The following is a 14,910-nucleotide window of genomic DNA, read 5'->3' as shown; positions in this document are numbered from 1 at the left end:
CCAATATTGCTATTACCACCACTACTCATACTCTGTCACCACTACTATCACCACCACAACCACCACCACCACCACCATCGCCATCTTGCTACCACTATTGTTATCAATATCACTTGACCATCGTTATCACTACTTAACTATTGTCACCTCTACCATCACTTAGTTATTGTCACCTCTATCACCACTTGGTTATTACTACTACCACTACCTCATCTTGTTGCCACCATCACCATCTAACTATCACTGTCGCCACCACTACCACTTGACTACCGATTACTGCAACCATTACTACTTTTTATTACCACTATAAATAAATTAAATATTAAAATAATAATTATCATTACATTACACTACTTATATTTTTATTTTGTAACCAAATAGAGGAATGTAATGACAATTACATTACAATTTTGATTGCATTACATAATTGATTGTATTGCATTACATACACCATACCAAATGTAACTGAAGTTAAAATGTTAAAATAAATAGAAAAAGTGTAGATAGTTCTGCTCTTACTAGCCTACATTCACTTCTTAAAGAATTCTTTTGAGAGTTTCTCTCTACTATTTATCTTTGTTGGGGTGTCCAGCATCTTTGCCTTGGCGAAGGCTAGGTGGGCCGAGTCACATTCGAAACGTGGCGTTGGTTGCTATGCAATAAATAAATTGGGTTACGCCTCTGCTAACAGTTTTAGTTTTTGGCACGGTGGTAAGCGCTTGATCCTACAATTGATATCAGAGCAGGTCGCGGATTCGAATCCCCCCAATGTGCTAGGGAAGGGATTGTTGCGGGTGTCCAGCATCTCTACCGTAACGGAGGCCAGGTGGGCCAAGTCACATTCGAAACGTGGTGCTGGCTGCTATGCAATAAGTAAATTGGGTTGCGCCTTTGGTAACAGTTTAAGCTTTTTGCACGGTGGTAAGCACTTGATCTTGCAATCTTTTTTCAAGGGCAAGAAACAAGTCTAATACAATACACAATTTTCACCAAGGTGCTTGTAACCTTTACATGTTTATCTCCAATATTCATTCTCACTTCAAGCGTGCTTAAAAACCTTATACTGATTTGGAAGAATTGCCCTCAATCTCACAAGTTTCAGAAATAAATAGCTATTAAAATGAGAGAAAATTTGTCAATATAAGGAAAAGAAGCTAGTAACTAGTTTAAGCTAAAAAATGAAAGCTCATAAAATAAATCTGGGAAGGTTCTTTCATCAAGTCAAAAGAGTTAAATGAAGCCTTATATAGGCCTTTTGAAAACTAGCTATTATGACTCAAAATGATATCCAATTGCTAAATTTTTTAAATCAGCTAGCCACTGTAACCTTGAAATTTGTGAAGAATTTTGGCAATTTTCACAAAAGTAGCTTATTAAAAACTTTATCCAAATAAAATTATCCTACTAAAATAGGCCAAAATTAGCAAATTAATTTTGCTACCGTCAACATTTCACTCGTAATATATGAATTTTTGCAAATCACTTGGCAAAATTCATTTGATCCTTCAAAGACCTTGAGGGAGTTAAAAACATTGTTCAAACTTTTTATTTTGAAAAGCAAAGCTTTGGTAGATTAAAAATTAACAAAGTTTCTCTCTTATCTTTTGCATTAGGCATAGAGTTATCCTATTTTTTAAACTATTTATCCTTTCCATAAAAGTCCTTTCAAGCAATACCTAGACACTTAAAGATTCTTTGCGCAATTAATTATTTCGATTACATCAAGTTATCAAGTTATGTTATCTAAAAAATAAGCTCACTAAAGCTTATGGGGCTAAATCTTTGCTACAATCCCAACCCTGCCAATCTACTCGATTCTGATGACGATAATGATAATTCCCACTCCAATTGAGTCCTTGCATTAACTTTTTTTTTCAAATACCCATCTCTTTTCTTGAATTTGTAAATCTCATTATTATCAATACAAATTTTCCAAGAAGAGAAATTAAACGATGCTTATTGATTATGCAAAGAGATGTGATTGTTTTGGATGTAGATTTCAGATGTGTTTCTTGGAAACTCTGAATCTTTTTATTTCTTGGCTTGTGTATTGATCAAACTTATAAGGTGTTTGCCTTTGGGGTCATATTATCCTACTCCTAGTCCTAGAGAGTGACAAATGGAGAAAGATAGAGGAGGAGAGAGAGAGGGGTAGGCTATTTAAGAATAAAATATTTTCTCTCTAATAGACAACCCCCTTTTTGAGCTTACCCTTTTTGAGCTTATTAAAAGATAAATAGACTAAAAATAGATGGAGGGACCATTTTGTAAATAAAATTAAACCATAAGAATATACTAATGTACTTATCAAAATAAAAAGACAAAATAACAAATAATGAAAATACTTAGGGACTAAATAATAATTTATTCTATTGATAAAGTAAATTTGACACTCAGCAAAAAAAACAAAGTTATGGTGGATAACTCTCTTAACTATGTGTGTGTCTTCTGTACTTGACAAGATCAATGAAAGGTTTGAAATATTTCAAACTAAGAAGCTTTAACAATATAGAAGATACATATTACAGAGTATTAACATGCTTTTTAAAGAATTTATAACACAAATTTGTTTCTCTTCTTCCATTTTAAAGAATTGGTGGCGCAGCTCAAGAACATGTATTTAGAAAAAAGCTAATTTTTCAACTGATTGGTTGATAAATCAGGCTGTTCATATGCCTCTGGGTCTTAACACTTTTTGTCTCACCTTATAGTCTTCGGTCATGATATATTGGATTTACGCAAGAATTTCTAACTAAATTAACAATGAGTATATGTGCATTTTAATAAAGGAATACAATGATTCCAAGGCCAACTTCAAATGAATCAAAGAATTTGAAATTGTATATTGAAATATACAAGTATTTTAGGTTGAATTTCTAATTCATTATTTGATCGATGTCATGATGATGATTTGTTTTCCCCATTGACAACGCCTCCCAACTTTATGGTCTTTATCTTGAAGCGCTCAAGCTTGTCAGGCGAATCTCCTACAGATCCTTCAATGCTTCGAGACGAACTTGAATCAACCTTCAAGTCCTTTGATACGAGAGAAGGATTTCTTCGAAATTTATCTAAAGTAATTTGGTTTCGTATATTTGCAGGAAGCTTTTCATAAGATTCCACGACGGCTCTGACTAGTTCCTCGAATTTTTCCTTTTCTTCAGCCCCATTTTCTGTATTGTCTGCGGTGACAGGATATGAGGTTTGAGGCGGCTGTGCCTGTGCTACCTCCAAATAATAGCTGTTAACTGGTCTTGTGGGCTGAGGAAAAGTGTTAATTACTGCAACCCCAGACTGGGTTTGGTCTTTTGGAGCAGACATGTTGGTGTTGGAACTCATATATTATTCTAACTTAATACCAGTCTTAACTCTTCTGGATTGAGGAAATCGCAAGAACTTGAATGTTATTGAGTGTCGATATGAAGGGAAATGATAAAAGCAGTTTGTGGATAACTGGAGGACTCAGGATTAAGCTTGTGATTTATATATAGGAGATGGGACTACTGGGAGCCAATTCTAATTGACATTTCAAAGTTGAAAGATTTGAACTTTGAAATTCTGATTTCTGAATCCAGAGGAAGGTGCAGTAGTTGAATGATTTCGGGGCTCTTGCCTTCTTGATTGGAATGTTTGACCCGGTAGAAAGTAGAAACTTCCAAGCTCCTCTTGCGTTCTGCTTTGACACCTTCCAAGCTAATTGCTAAACAAGCCCACCAAAAAAAAAAAAGTCAAAACATAAGCAAAATCACAAAATTACCTTCAATCGCCACTATTCAATCAACAGGGAAATTTCCCCCGAAAATTAATGTTTTGGTATGTCTTTCAAAACCATATGGGAAATCAAAACAAAGAAGTTTTATCATCAATCAAGTTTTTTTTTTTTTTTAATGAGTTATTAATCAATCAATCAAAGGGTTACGTTTATTTTAAATTAAAAGATCTCGTATTCATATCTAATTATTCGCCAATTAAAGATAAGATTATATGAGAATTTAGAAAAAAAAGTATTACTCTCTTCGTTGTTTTAATAACTTTTTAATAGTTTTATGAGAATTAAAAAAATAATTCGATAATATCATTTTTATAAAAATATTAATAATTGACTTAAGTGCTTATAATATAATTAGAGTATAAAAAGGTGTTAAGAAAAAATAAATATATTAAAAATAATAATAGATAAGAGTAAAATTCAAAAAATAATAATTAATACTTTTTTATTTTTTAAAATAATAAATAAAATGAGATAGAAAAATTTTTTTTCTAAATCATTTCTATTACAATGAGATAGAAAGAGTATTATTTACTGTATTCAATCATTGTTGAAGGGAGTCATTCTAAAATAATTAAATGATAGATGAAATTATCAAATATTGACATTTTTTATTTCTATTTAATAATGTACTAATAGGTCCTTATATTGTTTCAGTGATTGTTGAATCATTTAATTGAATGCACTGATTCAATTAAAAAAAATTATATTTGATAATTTCAGAATCCAATCTTTTAATTTCTAATTGATTATTGAATGCAAATCATGAGAATATGTCAAAGATTAAATCAGGGTGAACGCAACACACATTTATGGCGGGAGTTGCATGACCCATTATGGAATTGCTATCTTTTATATTTATTTAAATTATTAAAAATCATGATTTTTTTAGCGAATAATAATAATTTTATGAAATTTAGTATTTAAAATTGATTTTACCATAATATGAAAATAAATTAAATATTGAAGTCAAAATTTATTTTTTTTCTTATAAAAATTTATCTCTATTTATTTTATCTTTATAAAATCAAAATGTTTAGGTAATATTTATTATAATAATTATAAATTATTATTTAAAACATTAATTAATTTAAAAATATTTTTACACACATTTAAACTCTTAAAATTAAATTTAATTTTTCTATGATATTTTAACTATTTAATAGAATATTAATTACCAAGTTAGACATTTTTAATGCTACAGTGGACTCTCAATTGCAAGAATTGAATAATAACTTCAATCATTTTATTCTTAGTTTAGCTTTAAAATTTCCTTCGCCCATCATTCAGAATAATATGAGCTTCTTATGCTTTTTTTTTTATTTATTCTGATGTCTTCATATTTTTTTTTTCACTTAACATTTTATGTATTAGGTTAAATGTATGAAATGAGTATGCTAATTAAGTGTGGTGAGGATTTTTTTTTTAATTTTTCCTTTTTAAAAAAAAAAATAATAAAATACATAATTTATTAAAAACAATGAACATTGATTAATGTTCGATAAAAATGTAATTTATAAATTTTTATTAATTATAATAATTATATAATTATTTAAATTTTGGCCTCCTATTATATTCAAACCTGCGTCCACCCTTGGACTAAATTCTTTGTGAGGATTGTTATTTTTTCATATCATAGAGTCTTTAAGTTTGTTGTTTAATTATTTGAGTAGAGATGCAATATGAGATATAGATTTTTTTAGTTGGAGATCAAATTTTGATATTTATCATATCAAGCTCATAAAAAGATTTTGGAGTTGAATAATGATAGATCGCGATCAAGTGAAGTATGCAAGATCTATATTGAATCTTTTAAATCAAAATAATAATTATTTTTTTATGATTAATTTATCTTAAAAATTTTTTTTATGTAAAACTAAAATAATATGAAGTTTTATATCTCTATTTAATGAAAATTCTCTTATTTAAAAAAAAAATAATAAGATGTACTCTTCAACTTCTTGATAGAGCTTTGAATTTTGAAAGCATAAAAGGGGTACTTTTCTTTTTGTGAATGCCTTAGACTTTATATATATATATTGTTATTTTTTGTGACTTGAATTTTGTTTGGATATGTCTTTCATGGACCCGAATTATGACCCAACTCAAAAGTTTTGCACTGTAACCTGATAGGGATAAAAAGTGAAGTCTGCGATGGTAGTAGAGGATACGGGCCAATATGCTCGGGCTTGAAGCCCACCACTGATATCCATCATTTGCCCTTGCGGTATGGATTAGTATAAATATTATAATATTCTGTCATTTGCGATAGAGTTGTGAGATATTCGGGAAATACACTAGGATTAGGGCATGAGAGTTCTGAGTGATTGTATCTTGCTCTTTTCATCTTAGTAGAACTTTTTCTCTTATCTTGCCTGTAGATGTAAATCTTACAATTAAACCACATTAAATTCTATGTTATTCTTCTTCTCTTTTCTATACTGTGTGATTATGCAATTTATGTATGTGTCTTAGATTTGCGTGCCTATTATAATAAACTGGTATATGAGCTTTTTGCATAAAACCTAGGGTTTACAGATGGTATCGTCTTCAACGAAGTATGAGATGGAGAAGTTTGATGGTGGATCAAGTTTCAGTTTGTGGAAGATTAAAATCAAATCTTACTTGATCCTACAAGGTCTGTGGAAGGCAATCGAGGATAACTTTCCAGAAGGTATAAAAAAGGTGGAGAAGGCTGATCTGAAGGAGAGAGCCTTGAGTGTGATTTTCATGAGCGTAGCTGATAATGTCCTATGCGAGTTTGCTGGTGAAAGCTCATCGTTTGCAGGATGGAAGAAATTGGAGGAGTTGTACTCTGTTAGATCGCTAACCAACTGCTTGTATTTGAAGAAAAGGCTTTACAATATGAGAATGAGCAAAAGTACACCTATTAAAAAACATCTAAATGAATTTAATTCAATCATTATAGACCTGAAGAATATTGATATTGAGATTGATAATGAGGATTAGGCCCTTATTGTGTTATGTTCTTTATCACCCTCCTACGAGACTTTTGTTGATACTCTGTTGTATGGAAAAGACAGTATTTTACTAGACGATATTAGTAATTCTCTAAAATCGAAGGAGTTGAAAAAGGATTTTTTAGATAATAGAGAAAGATTTGAGCGGGAAGGTTTGGTGAGCAGGGGAAGAACACATTCAAGAGAGGGTTCTTCCAACAGGAAGAAATCTATAGCCAGATCTAAGTCAAGAATGAAAAAGGCTAACTGTTTTGAGTGCAAGGAGCAAGGTCACTACAGGAGACACTGTCCCAAGTTGAAAAATAAAAAGAGAAAGCAATCAGAAAGTTTTGTGAATGTGGTTGACAATTTTATTGATTTTAATAGTGATAACAGTGCTGGGGAAATTCTATCCATGAGTTCAGATCATGGACAAAATTCCTAAATTCTTAATACTTTGCTACTTATAACATGTGTCCACATAAAAACTGGTTTGTCACTTACAAACAGATGAGTGGTAAGGTGTTTCTAGGCAATGATCGTGCATTATCTGTGGAAGAAATTAATAACATTAGATTGAGGATATTTGATGGCATTGTCAGAACTATAGAGTGTTGGCATTGTTTTAGGACTGAAGAGAAACCTGATTTCTCTTGGGACACTTGAATCTCATGGATTCAGATACCATGCATAGAATGGAATTCTCAAAGTGTGTAAGGGCTCTATGGTACTCATGAAGAGCATCTTGGTTTCAAGATTGTATTTTCTTCAGGGCAGTACAGTTTTAAGGGAAGCTGCAGTAGCATCCGGAAGCAATAATTAGAATCAGACTCAATTGTGGCATCTGCATCTTAGTCATATGAGTGAAAGAGGATTATCTGTATTGAGCAAGCAAGATTTATTGGACAGGCAGAAAACAAAATCTATGGACTTTTGTGAACACAGTGTATTTGGCAAACAGACCAGGGTGAAGTTCAACAAAAAGGCAGTGCACAAAACTAAAGGAACGGTGGATTATATCCACTCAGATCTATGGGGTCCTAACAGAATTCTTTCTAAGAGCGGTGCTAGGTACTTCATGACTTTGATTGATGATTACTCTTGGATGGTGTGGGTGTATTTTCTAAAAATAAAAGATGATGCATTTTCAACCTTTACAAAGTGGAAAATGATGATTAAGAAGCAGACAGAAAAGAATGTCAAGTGTTTTAGAATTGATAACAGCTTAGACTTTTGCAATCGTGAGTTCATTGCATTTTACAGCAATAAAGGTGTAGTGAGACACTACACTTGTGTAAGGACACCATAATAGAATGATATTGCAAAACACATGAATAGAATGCTTTGCGACAAAGCACGATGCATGCTCTTGCATTTAGGATTGGGAAGGGATTTATGGGCTGAAGCAATTAATACAGCTTGTTTCTTAGTTAATAGATCTCTATTTACAACTATTGAGTACAAAACTTCTTTTGAGTTCTGGTCCAGTTTACCTGCTAATTACTCTCAACTGAGAATATTTAGTTGCCCTGCTTATGCTCATGTGAGGGATAGTAAGCTTGAGCCGAGGGTAAGAAAATGCATATTTCTAAGGTATGCATCTGGAGTGAAAGGCTACAGGTTATGATGCAATGATCTAAAGTCTCCAGAATTAATTACCTGTAGGGATGTGACATTTAATAAATCTTCTTCATTAGATAGTAAGAGAGATAAGTCAATAGTAGAATCAGATCATAGTGTCAGAGAACAGGTAGAGCTTGACATTGATACTTCAGTAATTCAGTCTAGTGATTCAGAGGATGAGGTGCAAGATCCTGATCAACAAGAGGATGCACTTAAGCAATAGCAACAGGAACCATATAGCAGTGCAACTAATAGAGAGAAAAGATAGATTAGACCCCCGTAGGGATATCATATGCAAATCTAGTTGCATTTGTCTTATGTGTTGCTGAGACAGTTGATGTATGAACCTAGCAATTATAGAGAAGCAATTTCTTGTTCAGATGCAAATCAATAGGTCGGTGCTATGGGTGAAGAAATTGAATCTCTTCACAAGAATTAAACTTGGGAGCTTGCAACATTGCCTAACGGATAAAAAGTGGTAGGCTGCAAATGGGTGTTTAAGAAAAAGGAAGGTACTCCAAGGGTTGAAATACCTCGATATAAGGCACAGTTTGTAGCAAAAGGCTTTACTTAGAGGGAGGGAATTGACTTTAATGAAGTATTTTCTCCAGTTGTTAAGCATAGTTCTATCAGGGTCTTACTTGCTATGGTTGCTCTTCATGATCTGTAGCTTGAGCAACTAGATGTAAAGATAACATTTTTGCATGGTGATCTAGAGGAGAAAATTTACATGAGTCAGCCTGAGGGATTTGTCAGTCCAGGTATGGAAAACCATGTTTGCTTACTCAAGAAGCCTTTATATGGTCTAAAACAGTCCCCTAGGTAGTGATATAAAAGATTTGATATATTCATGGTTTGTAATGGCTTTATTTGTAGTTCATATGACAGTTGTGTGTATCATAGGAAGCTTTCAGATGATTCCTTTATCTATTTATGTTGTATGTGGATGACATGCTTATTGCTGTTAAAAGTATGTCACAAATTAACATTCTGAAAAAGCTGTTGAGTGATGAGTTTGAGATGAAGGATCTGGGTGCTGCAAAGAAGATATTGGCAATGGAAATTACCAGGGATAGAAGTGTTGGGAAGCTTTTCTTGTCTCAACAGGTATATGTTGAGAAAATGCTTAAGCGTTTAACATGAATAATACTAAGCCTGTGACCGTTCCATTTGTTGCCCATTTCAAGTTATCGGCAGACATGTCACTAAAAATGGATAAGGAGATGGGACATATGTCCAATGTTCCTTATTCGAGTGCTGTTGGTAGCATCATATATGCTATGGTTCACACTTGACCTGACATTTCATATGTAGTTAGTATTGTAAGTAGATACATGGCGTGTCCTAGGAAGGAGCATTGGCAGGCAGAGAAATGGATTATGAGGTATTTGAAGGATACTGTAGATGTTGGTCTCATATTCGACAGAGCCAAGATGAGTGATTTATTTGTTGGCTATGTGGATTTAGATTTTACAGGGGACTTAGACAAGAGGAGATCTCTGACAAGTTATTTGTTTAGTCTCTCTGGAAGTGCTATTAGTTGGAAGGCAACATTGCAAGCTATAGTTGCTTTGTCTACTATAGAGGCTGAATATATGGCTTTAGCAGAGGCAGTAAAGACAACTTTATGGTTACAGGGTTTAGTGGGTAATCTTGGGTTGACACAAAACAAGCCAATCATATTTTGTGACAGCTAGAGTATAATACATCTCATAAAGAATCAGATGTACCATGAGCGAACTAAGTACATTGATGTCAAGTATCACTTCATTCGGGACATTGTATCTCAAGGGACTGTTGTTGTGCAGAAAGTCTCTACACATAATAATTCAGCAGATACGATGAACAAGGGAGTCCCAGTTAGCAAGTTTAGGGATTGCCTAGACTTAGTTGGTGTTTGTAGTGCTCAATAGTGCCTTTTCGAGGGCATATGACAAGACAAAGTGTTTTATTGTTTTTTTTTTTTTTTGTTGATGATGAAGGGAATTCAAGTTAAAGGAAAGAATTGTTATTTTTTATGACTTGAATTTTTGTTTGGATATGTCTTCATAGACCCAAATTTGTAACCCGACCTGAAAGTTTCATGCTGCGACTCGATTAGGAAAAAAAGTGAGATCTGTAGTGGTAACAGAGGGCACTAGTCGATAGGCCTGGGCTTGAAGCTCACCACTGATCTCCTTGGAGGTGCGGGGGTATGGATTAGTATAAATATTATGATATTTTGCCTTTTGCGATAGAGTTATGAGATATTCACGAAACACACTGGGGCTAGGGTTTAAGAGTTCTGAGTGATTATATCTTGCTCTTTTCATCTTAGTGAAACTTTTTCTCCTGTCTTACTCGTCGATGTAGACCTTACGGTTGAACCATATTAAATCCTGTGTTGTTCTTCTTCTCTTTTCTATACTGCGTAATCGTGTGATTTATGCGTATACCTTAGATTTGGGTGTCTGTTATAATATATATATATACACACACACATTACTTTTATAAATTAACTAACATATAATAAATGTTATATGTGATAAAAATAATAAATTAAAATTTAATAAATTTAGATTTAAATCAATTATTATTAAGATTCTTAATCTAACTAATATAATTAATTTGTCCAAAAACACTGCTATTAATTTGCACTGTAATATTTATATCAGTTTCTTTAAATCGCTTGTTATGAAATTGACTAATAAAATGATATCATTAAATTAAATTTAATTAATATAAAATTTACATAAATTAAATGATATATTTCTGTCCAATTTGATTAAAATTTAAATAAAATGTAGTTCATATTTAATTTGCCCCTCTCCATGTAAGTCTGTCATATGTGGTGGTCATTTGTCTGAAAGTTTGTTGCTTGATGTTTCTTTTGAGAAATCTGAAAATGGCAAAGAATTATAGGGCCAAGTTTCCTGTGGAAAACATTTTCTTTCTACATATTTAAATAAGATAAGATGAGGATTGTCTCTTTCATCAAGGACATTCTTGTTTGTACCCAAGATTGAAGAAAGAATATATGCCCTATGAAAGTTCATAACCTTGAAGGAAAAGTAAGATTGCCACCAATTTATCTGTAAACAGTAACTAATGTTGGCCATTCACTTGTCCATTCAACAAAATTATTAAATAATATATTTTTGAGTGGTGTTTAAAATTATAAAATCTTAAATTTAAATTTTAATCAGAATTAAAATAATAAAAAAATCTATTAATATAATAGAAATTAGAAGGAAAAAAAAAAAAGAAAATGAAAGGAAACCAATCTTCCTTTTCTGCCATGTGGTTTGAAAGTTTGGTTGAATGAATTTGAATATTTGGTGGCACATGCTTTCTTGAGGATGATATATATCTAACAAACAAACTGATGAAGCTTGCATAATTATAGAAAGATACAATTGGATCAGAATCAGACAACTCAGTAAACAACAACATGTATTTGATAATTAGAGGTTGCTCGGCTCATATTGCTCACCTCACATACTAAGGTTCAAGTCTCTATTCCCCTAATCCCGCACTACAGTTACTGTCTATACATCAAACAGTAGGTATATGAATATCAACGGGACTAATTTCTGTAAGTACCATAAATGGTGTAAAAGGTCTGTGCCACAGTAAGAATCAGGAGAATCAGAGCAGCCAGTGCAGATATAAATGACCAAGGAGTATCAAAATAAGTATGCTTGAAGCCTGCCCATTGAACATGCCAACTGTTCTTGTAATACTGATGAACATCTCTAAACAACTCAACCAAATAGCTCATATCAATATCAAATGGAACTTCCTTACCCAGATTATTGATGAATCTTGCAACTTCTGCATCGGTTCCAAAGTAATTCTCAATGATATTATTATCACATAAATACTCAACATCTTTGTAAGTGTTCACTAGGCAGTCTAATAATGTTGCATAAGTTGTGAAGTGCTTGGAGCTCCCATTGTGGCATTGCTCATAAGCTACGCAATTAAGCAAGAAAGAACTCATCGCGTCATCAATGGTTATTGTGGGCATTTCTATAATTCCACGCCTGAACTTCACCACCAAGAAACTATCTTCCTTCCCTTGAGTCAGCTTAATTCCGGAGTGGCGAAGCTTGGATACACAATGAATTATATGGCTTGGTGTGTGATCACATTTTGGTGGTTGGGTTTGGCCGAAATCTATATAACTTGATCGAACTAAATCAAGAAGATGCCTACCATTTAGATTTCCATGCCTGGCAATGGCACCCTCTGGCCTTTGAAGAGCATGGTTGAAGAAATTTAAAGCAAGGGTGGACAAGGAAGGGCCTGATTCCTCTCCAGGCATTCTCGACAAGTCAAATAAACATTCAAGAATAAAGAATGGGATTTGATTCTCAAGTCTAAGAAAATCCCTGTAGAAAAAAGTTGTGATCCATTGCATTGTGAAGATAGGATCATCAGGTTCAACTTGCACCACATCTCCAACTTTTCGAAACAATTCGACAATGAAACAACCATCAACAACCATCATTTCCACAAATTCATCCGTGTCAAACTGGATAGTTTCAGAGTAGCACTCTCTAGCTGCCATTTCTAGTGCCTCTACTGCCTTTAAAAGGTCCTCTAAGTGTAGGCCTTTAATTTCAATCCTAGAAAGCAAAGAGCCCAAGTATCTCCACTTGTGCTCCTCAATCATTCTGAAGGGAGGCTTCCCATGGTGGTAAGGGCCTATTGAGACTATATGAGGTTGGTAGGACTTACCATTAATCTCTATGAAACTCTGGGGTACCCTAAAGATGCAACAAGAGCTCTTGGCAGCTGATTTGGTGAGTAATGTTGGTGGGTTGGATATTTTCTGGTGCATCCACTTGAGGCGATCCTTGTTCACTTCCCAGATCTTTATGACATGCTGGCTTCCTTCCCCTTCTGCTGAATTGCACCCCATTTCAGCCACCGATTATGGGTCTGAGATTCAATACTAATCTTGGGAATAGGCTTTTTATTCAAGAAGAAAGCAAGTTTTATTGCTGCAATAAAGCAGATCTTGGAAAAATATATTCTGGTTATTGGAATTCCATAGCACCATGACGAGGGCAGCAACAGTCTTATTAAAGTCAAATCAAGTTAAAGGTGTCATAAAGTTACCACAAAAATAACTGATTTGTGGCAATGAGAGATAATTAATTTCTATCAATTACACATTTACAGCAATTTATTTATTTTTTATTTTTTTAAAAAATAGTCAACTTCTAATGCAAGCTTTAACACTCTAAGAATGATAATTGATTGGGTGGTGGATGAGGATCGCTCTCCTCATTTCTACCTCACAAGGGATTGAAATCGGGGCAAGTGGGGATTGAATTTCCCTATGGATATTTTTCTTTTTATTTTAATTCATCATTATATAATATAAATATCACGATCCAAACTATGGGCCGGATCAGTATTAGGACTTTGGTCAGCGTAAGGTTCCCAATACTCGTAGTAAGCCTAACTATTCTCTAGCCTAACTATAAAGCCCGTATTTGAGCTCAAATTTAAAGAAAATAACCGGGCAGAGTCCAGCCATAAACTGGACTACTCAACGGGTAGTTTTTAACTCACTTGACCTGTGATTACAAAATAAAATCATTTTGGGAGCTCAGCTCACCCTTAGAATCATCAACAATTCAATATGATCATTACGAACTCAGCTTCCTCATCCACATAACCCATTCAATCCACAAATCCACATATACAAAATCAATAAATTATAGATTTCAAATAATAATCTATTACAATTTCAAGTCAAATAAAATATCTTCTAACACATGCGGAGTTCTAAACCTTTCAAAAGTTACAACACAAAATATAGATAGAGCAATTAAGAGACTTGCGAGGTAGGAAGCAGGTTAAATACAAGTAAAGTCCTCCTGTCGCCTGAAAAAAAAAAAGGGTGAACAGAAATGAGCGTTCGACTCATAGAGTAAGATATTAATTTTTACAAATAATTTCTATAACTACTAAGTCTAGTGTATCCCTAAGAATGAATGCAACACCTTCACACAGTTCAGACAGGTCAAGCCATAATCACACCAAAGGCAATCTGGAGTACTCACACACCTGTATGTCAATCCATACTCACACATATATATGAGAGCTGATCCCCTATATAGCTCTCTTAGTTTCAACCTCTGCTAGCGAGATAAACTCGAAGTCGGACTTTCTCTTAATATCCAAATGCGGGGGCCAGCAAGATCAACTCAAAGCATTGCCTACCCCGACTTTCCCATAATAAGGATCGGGTCCTAATGAGTTAAGCTCCAGCCGCGTCTAACTGTCCTATCTATATCTATATACACAACTTATACACACCAACTTACACACACAACTTCAGATCGTCATAAAGCTATAATCAGAGCAACATCATCAAATACAAATGCAATACAAGGCGTACCTAGCAAATAACTATGTACATATATCTATAAGTGATGCATGATTATGCCTTGAATACATAATAATATTGAAATTATAAGTAAAATCAATATCTACTCACTGTACTTCACAAATCACTACGGCGGCTAGGGAGAAGAAGAAGGCTGACTCGGCTCACCTAAA

At 33.5% G+C, this 14,910-nt stretch overlaps 1 protein-coding gene across 1 annotated transcript; it reads right to left on the bottom strand.

The window, feature by feature from the left end:
- Positions 1-11,702: 11,702 nt before the first annotated feature.
- On the bottom strand, positions 11,703-13,419 carry LOC110638553 (UPF0481 protein At3g47200). Its single transcript, XM_021789148.2, has one exon. The coding sequence runs from the start codon at positions 13,256-13,258 to the stop codon at positions 11,918-11,920; it is 1,341 nt and encodes a 446-aa protein (XP_021644840.1). The 5' UTR covers positions 13,259-13,419; the 3' UTR covers positions 11,703-11,917.
- Between the last annotated feature and the right edge of the window lie 1,491 nt (positions 13,420-14,910).

The sequence above is a fragment of the Hevea brasiliensis genome, chromosome 5 (genome assembly GCF_030052815.1).
Source record: "Hevea brasiliensis isolate MT/VB/25A 57/8 chromosome 5, ASM3005281v1, whole genome shotgun sequence".
NCBI classification, from domain to species: domain Eukaryota; kingdom Viridiplantae; phylum Streptophyta; class Magnoliopsida; order Malpighiales; family Euphorbiaceae; genus Hevea; species Hevea brasiliensis.
The sequence above is the reverse complement of the archived record's forward strand: the minus strand, read 5'-3'. Positions and strand labels throughout refer to the sequence as shown.

Excerpts from the sequence above, each read along its gene's own strand:
- LOC110638553 (XM_021789148.2), bottom strand. The coding sequence starts at position 13,258 with ATGGGGTGCAATTCAGCAGAAGGGGAAGGAAGCCAGCATGTCATAAAG.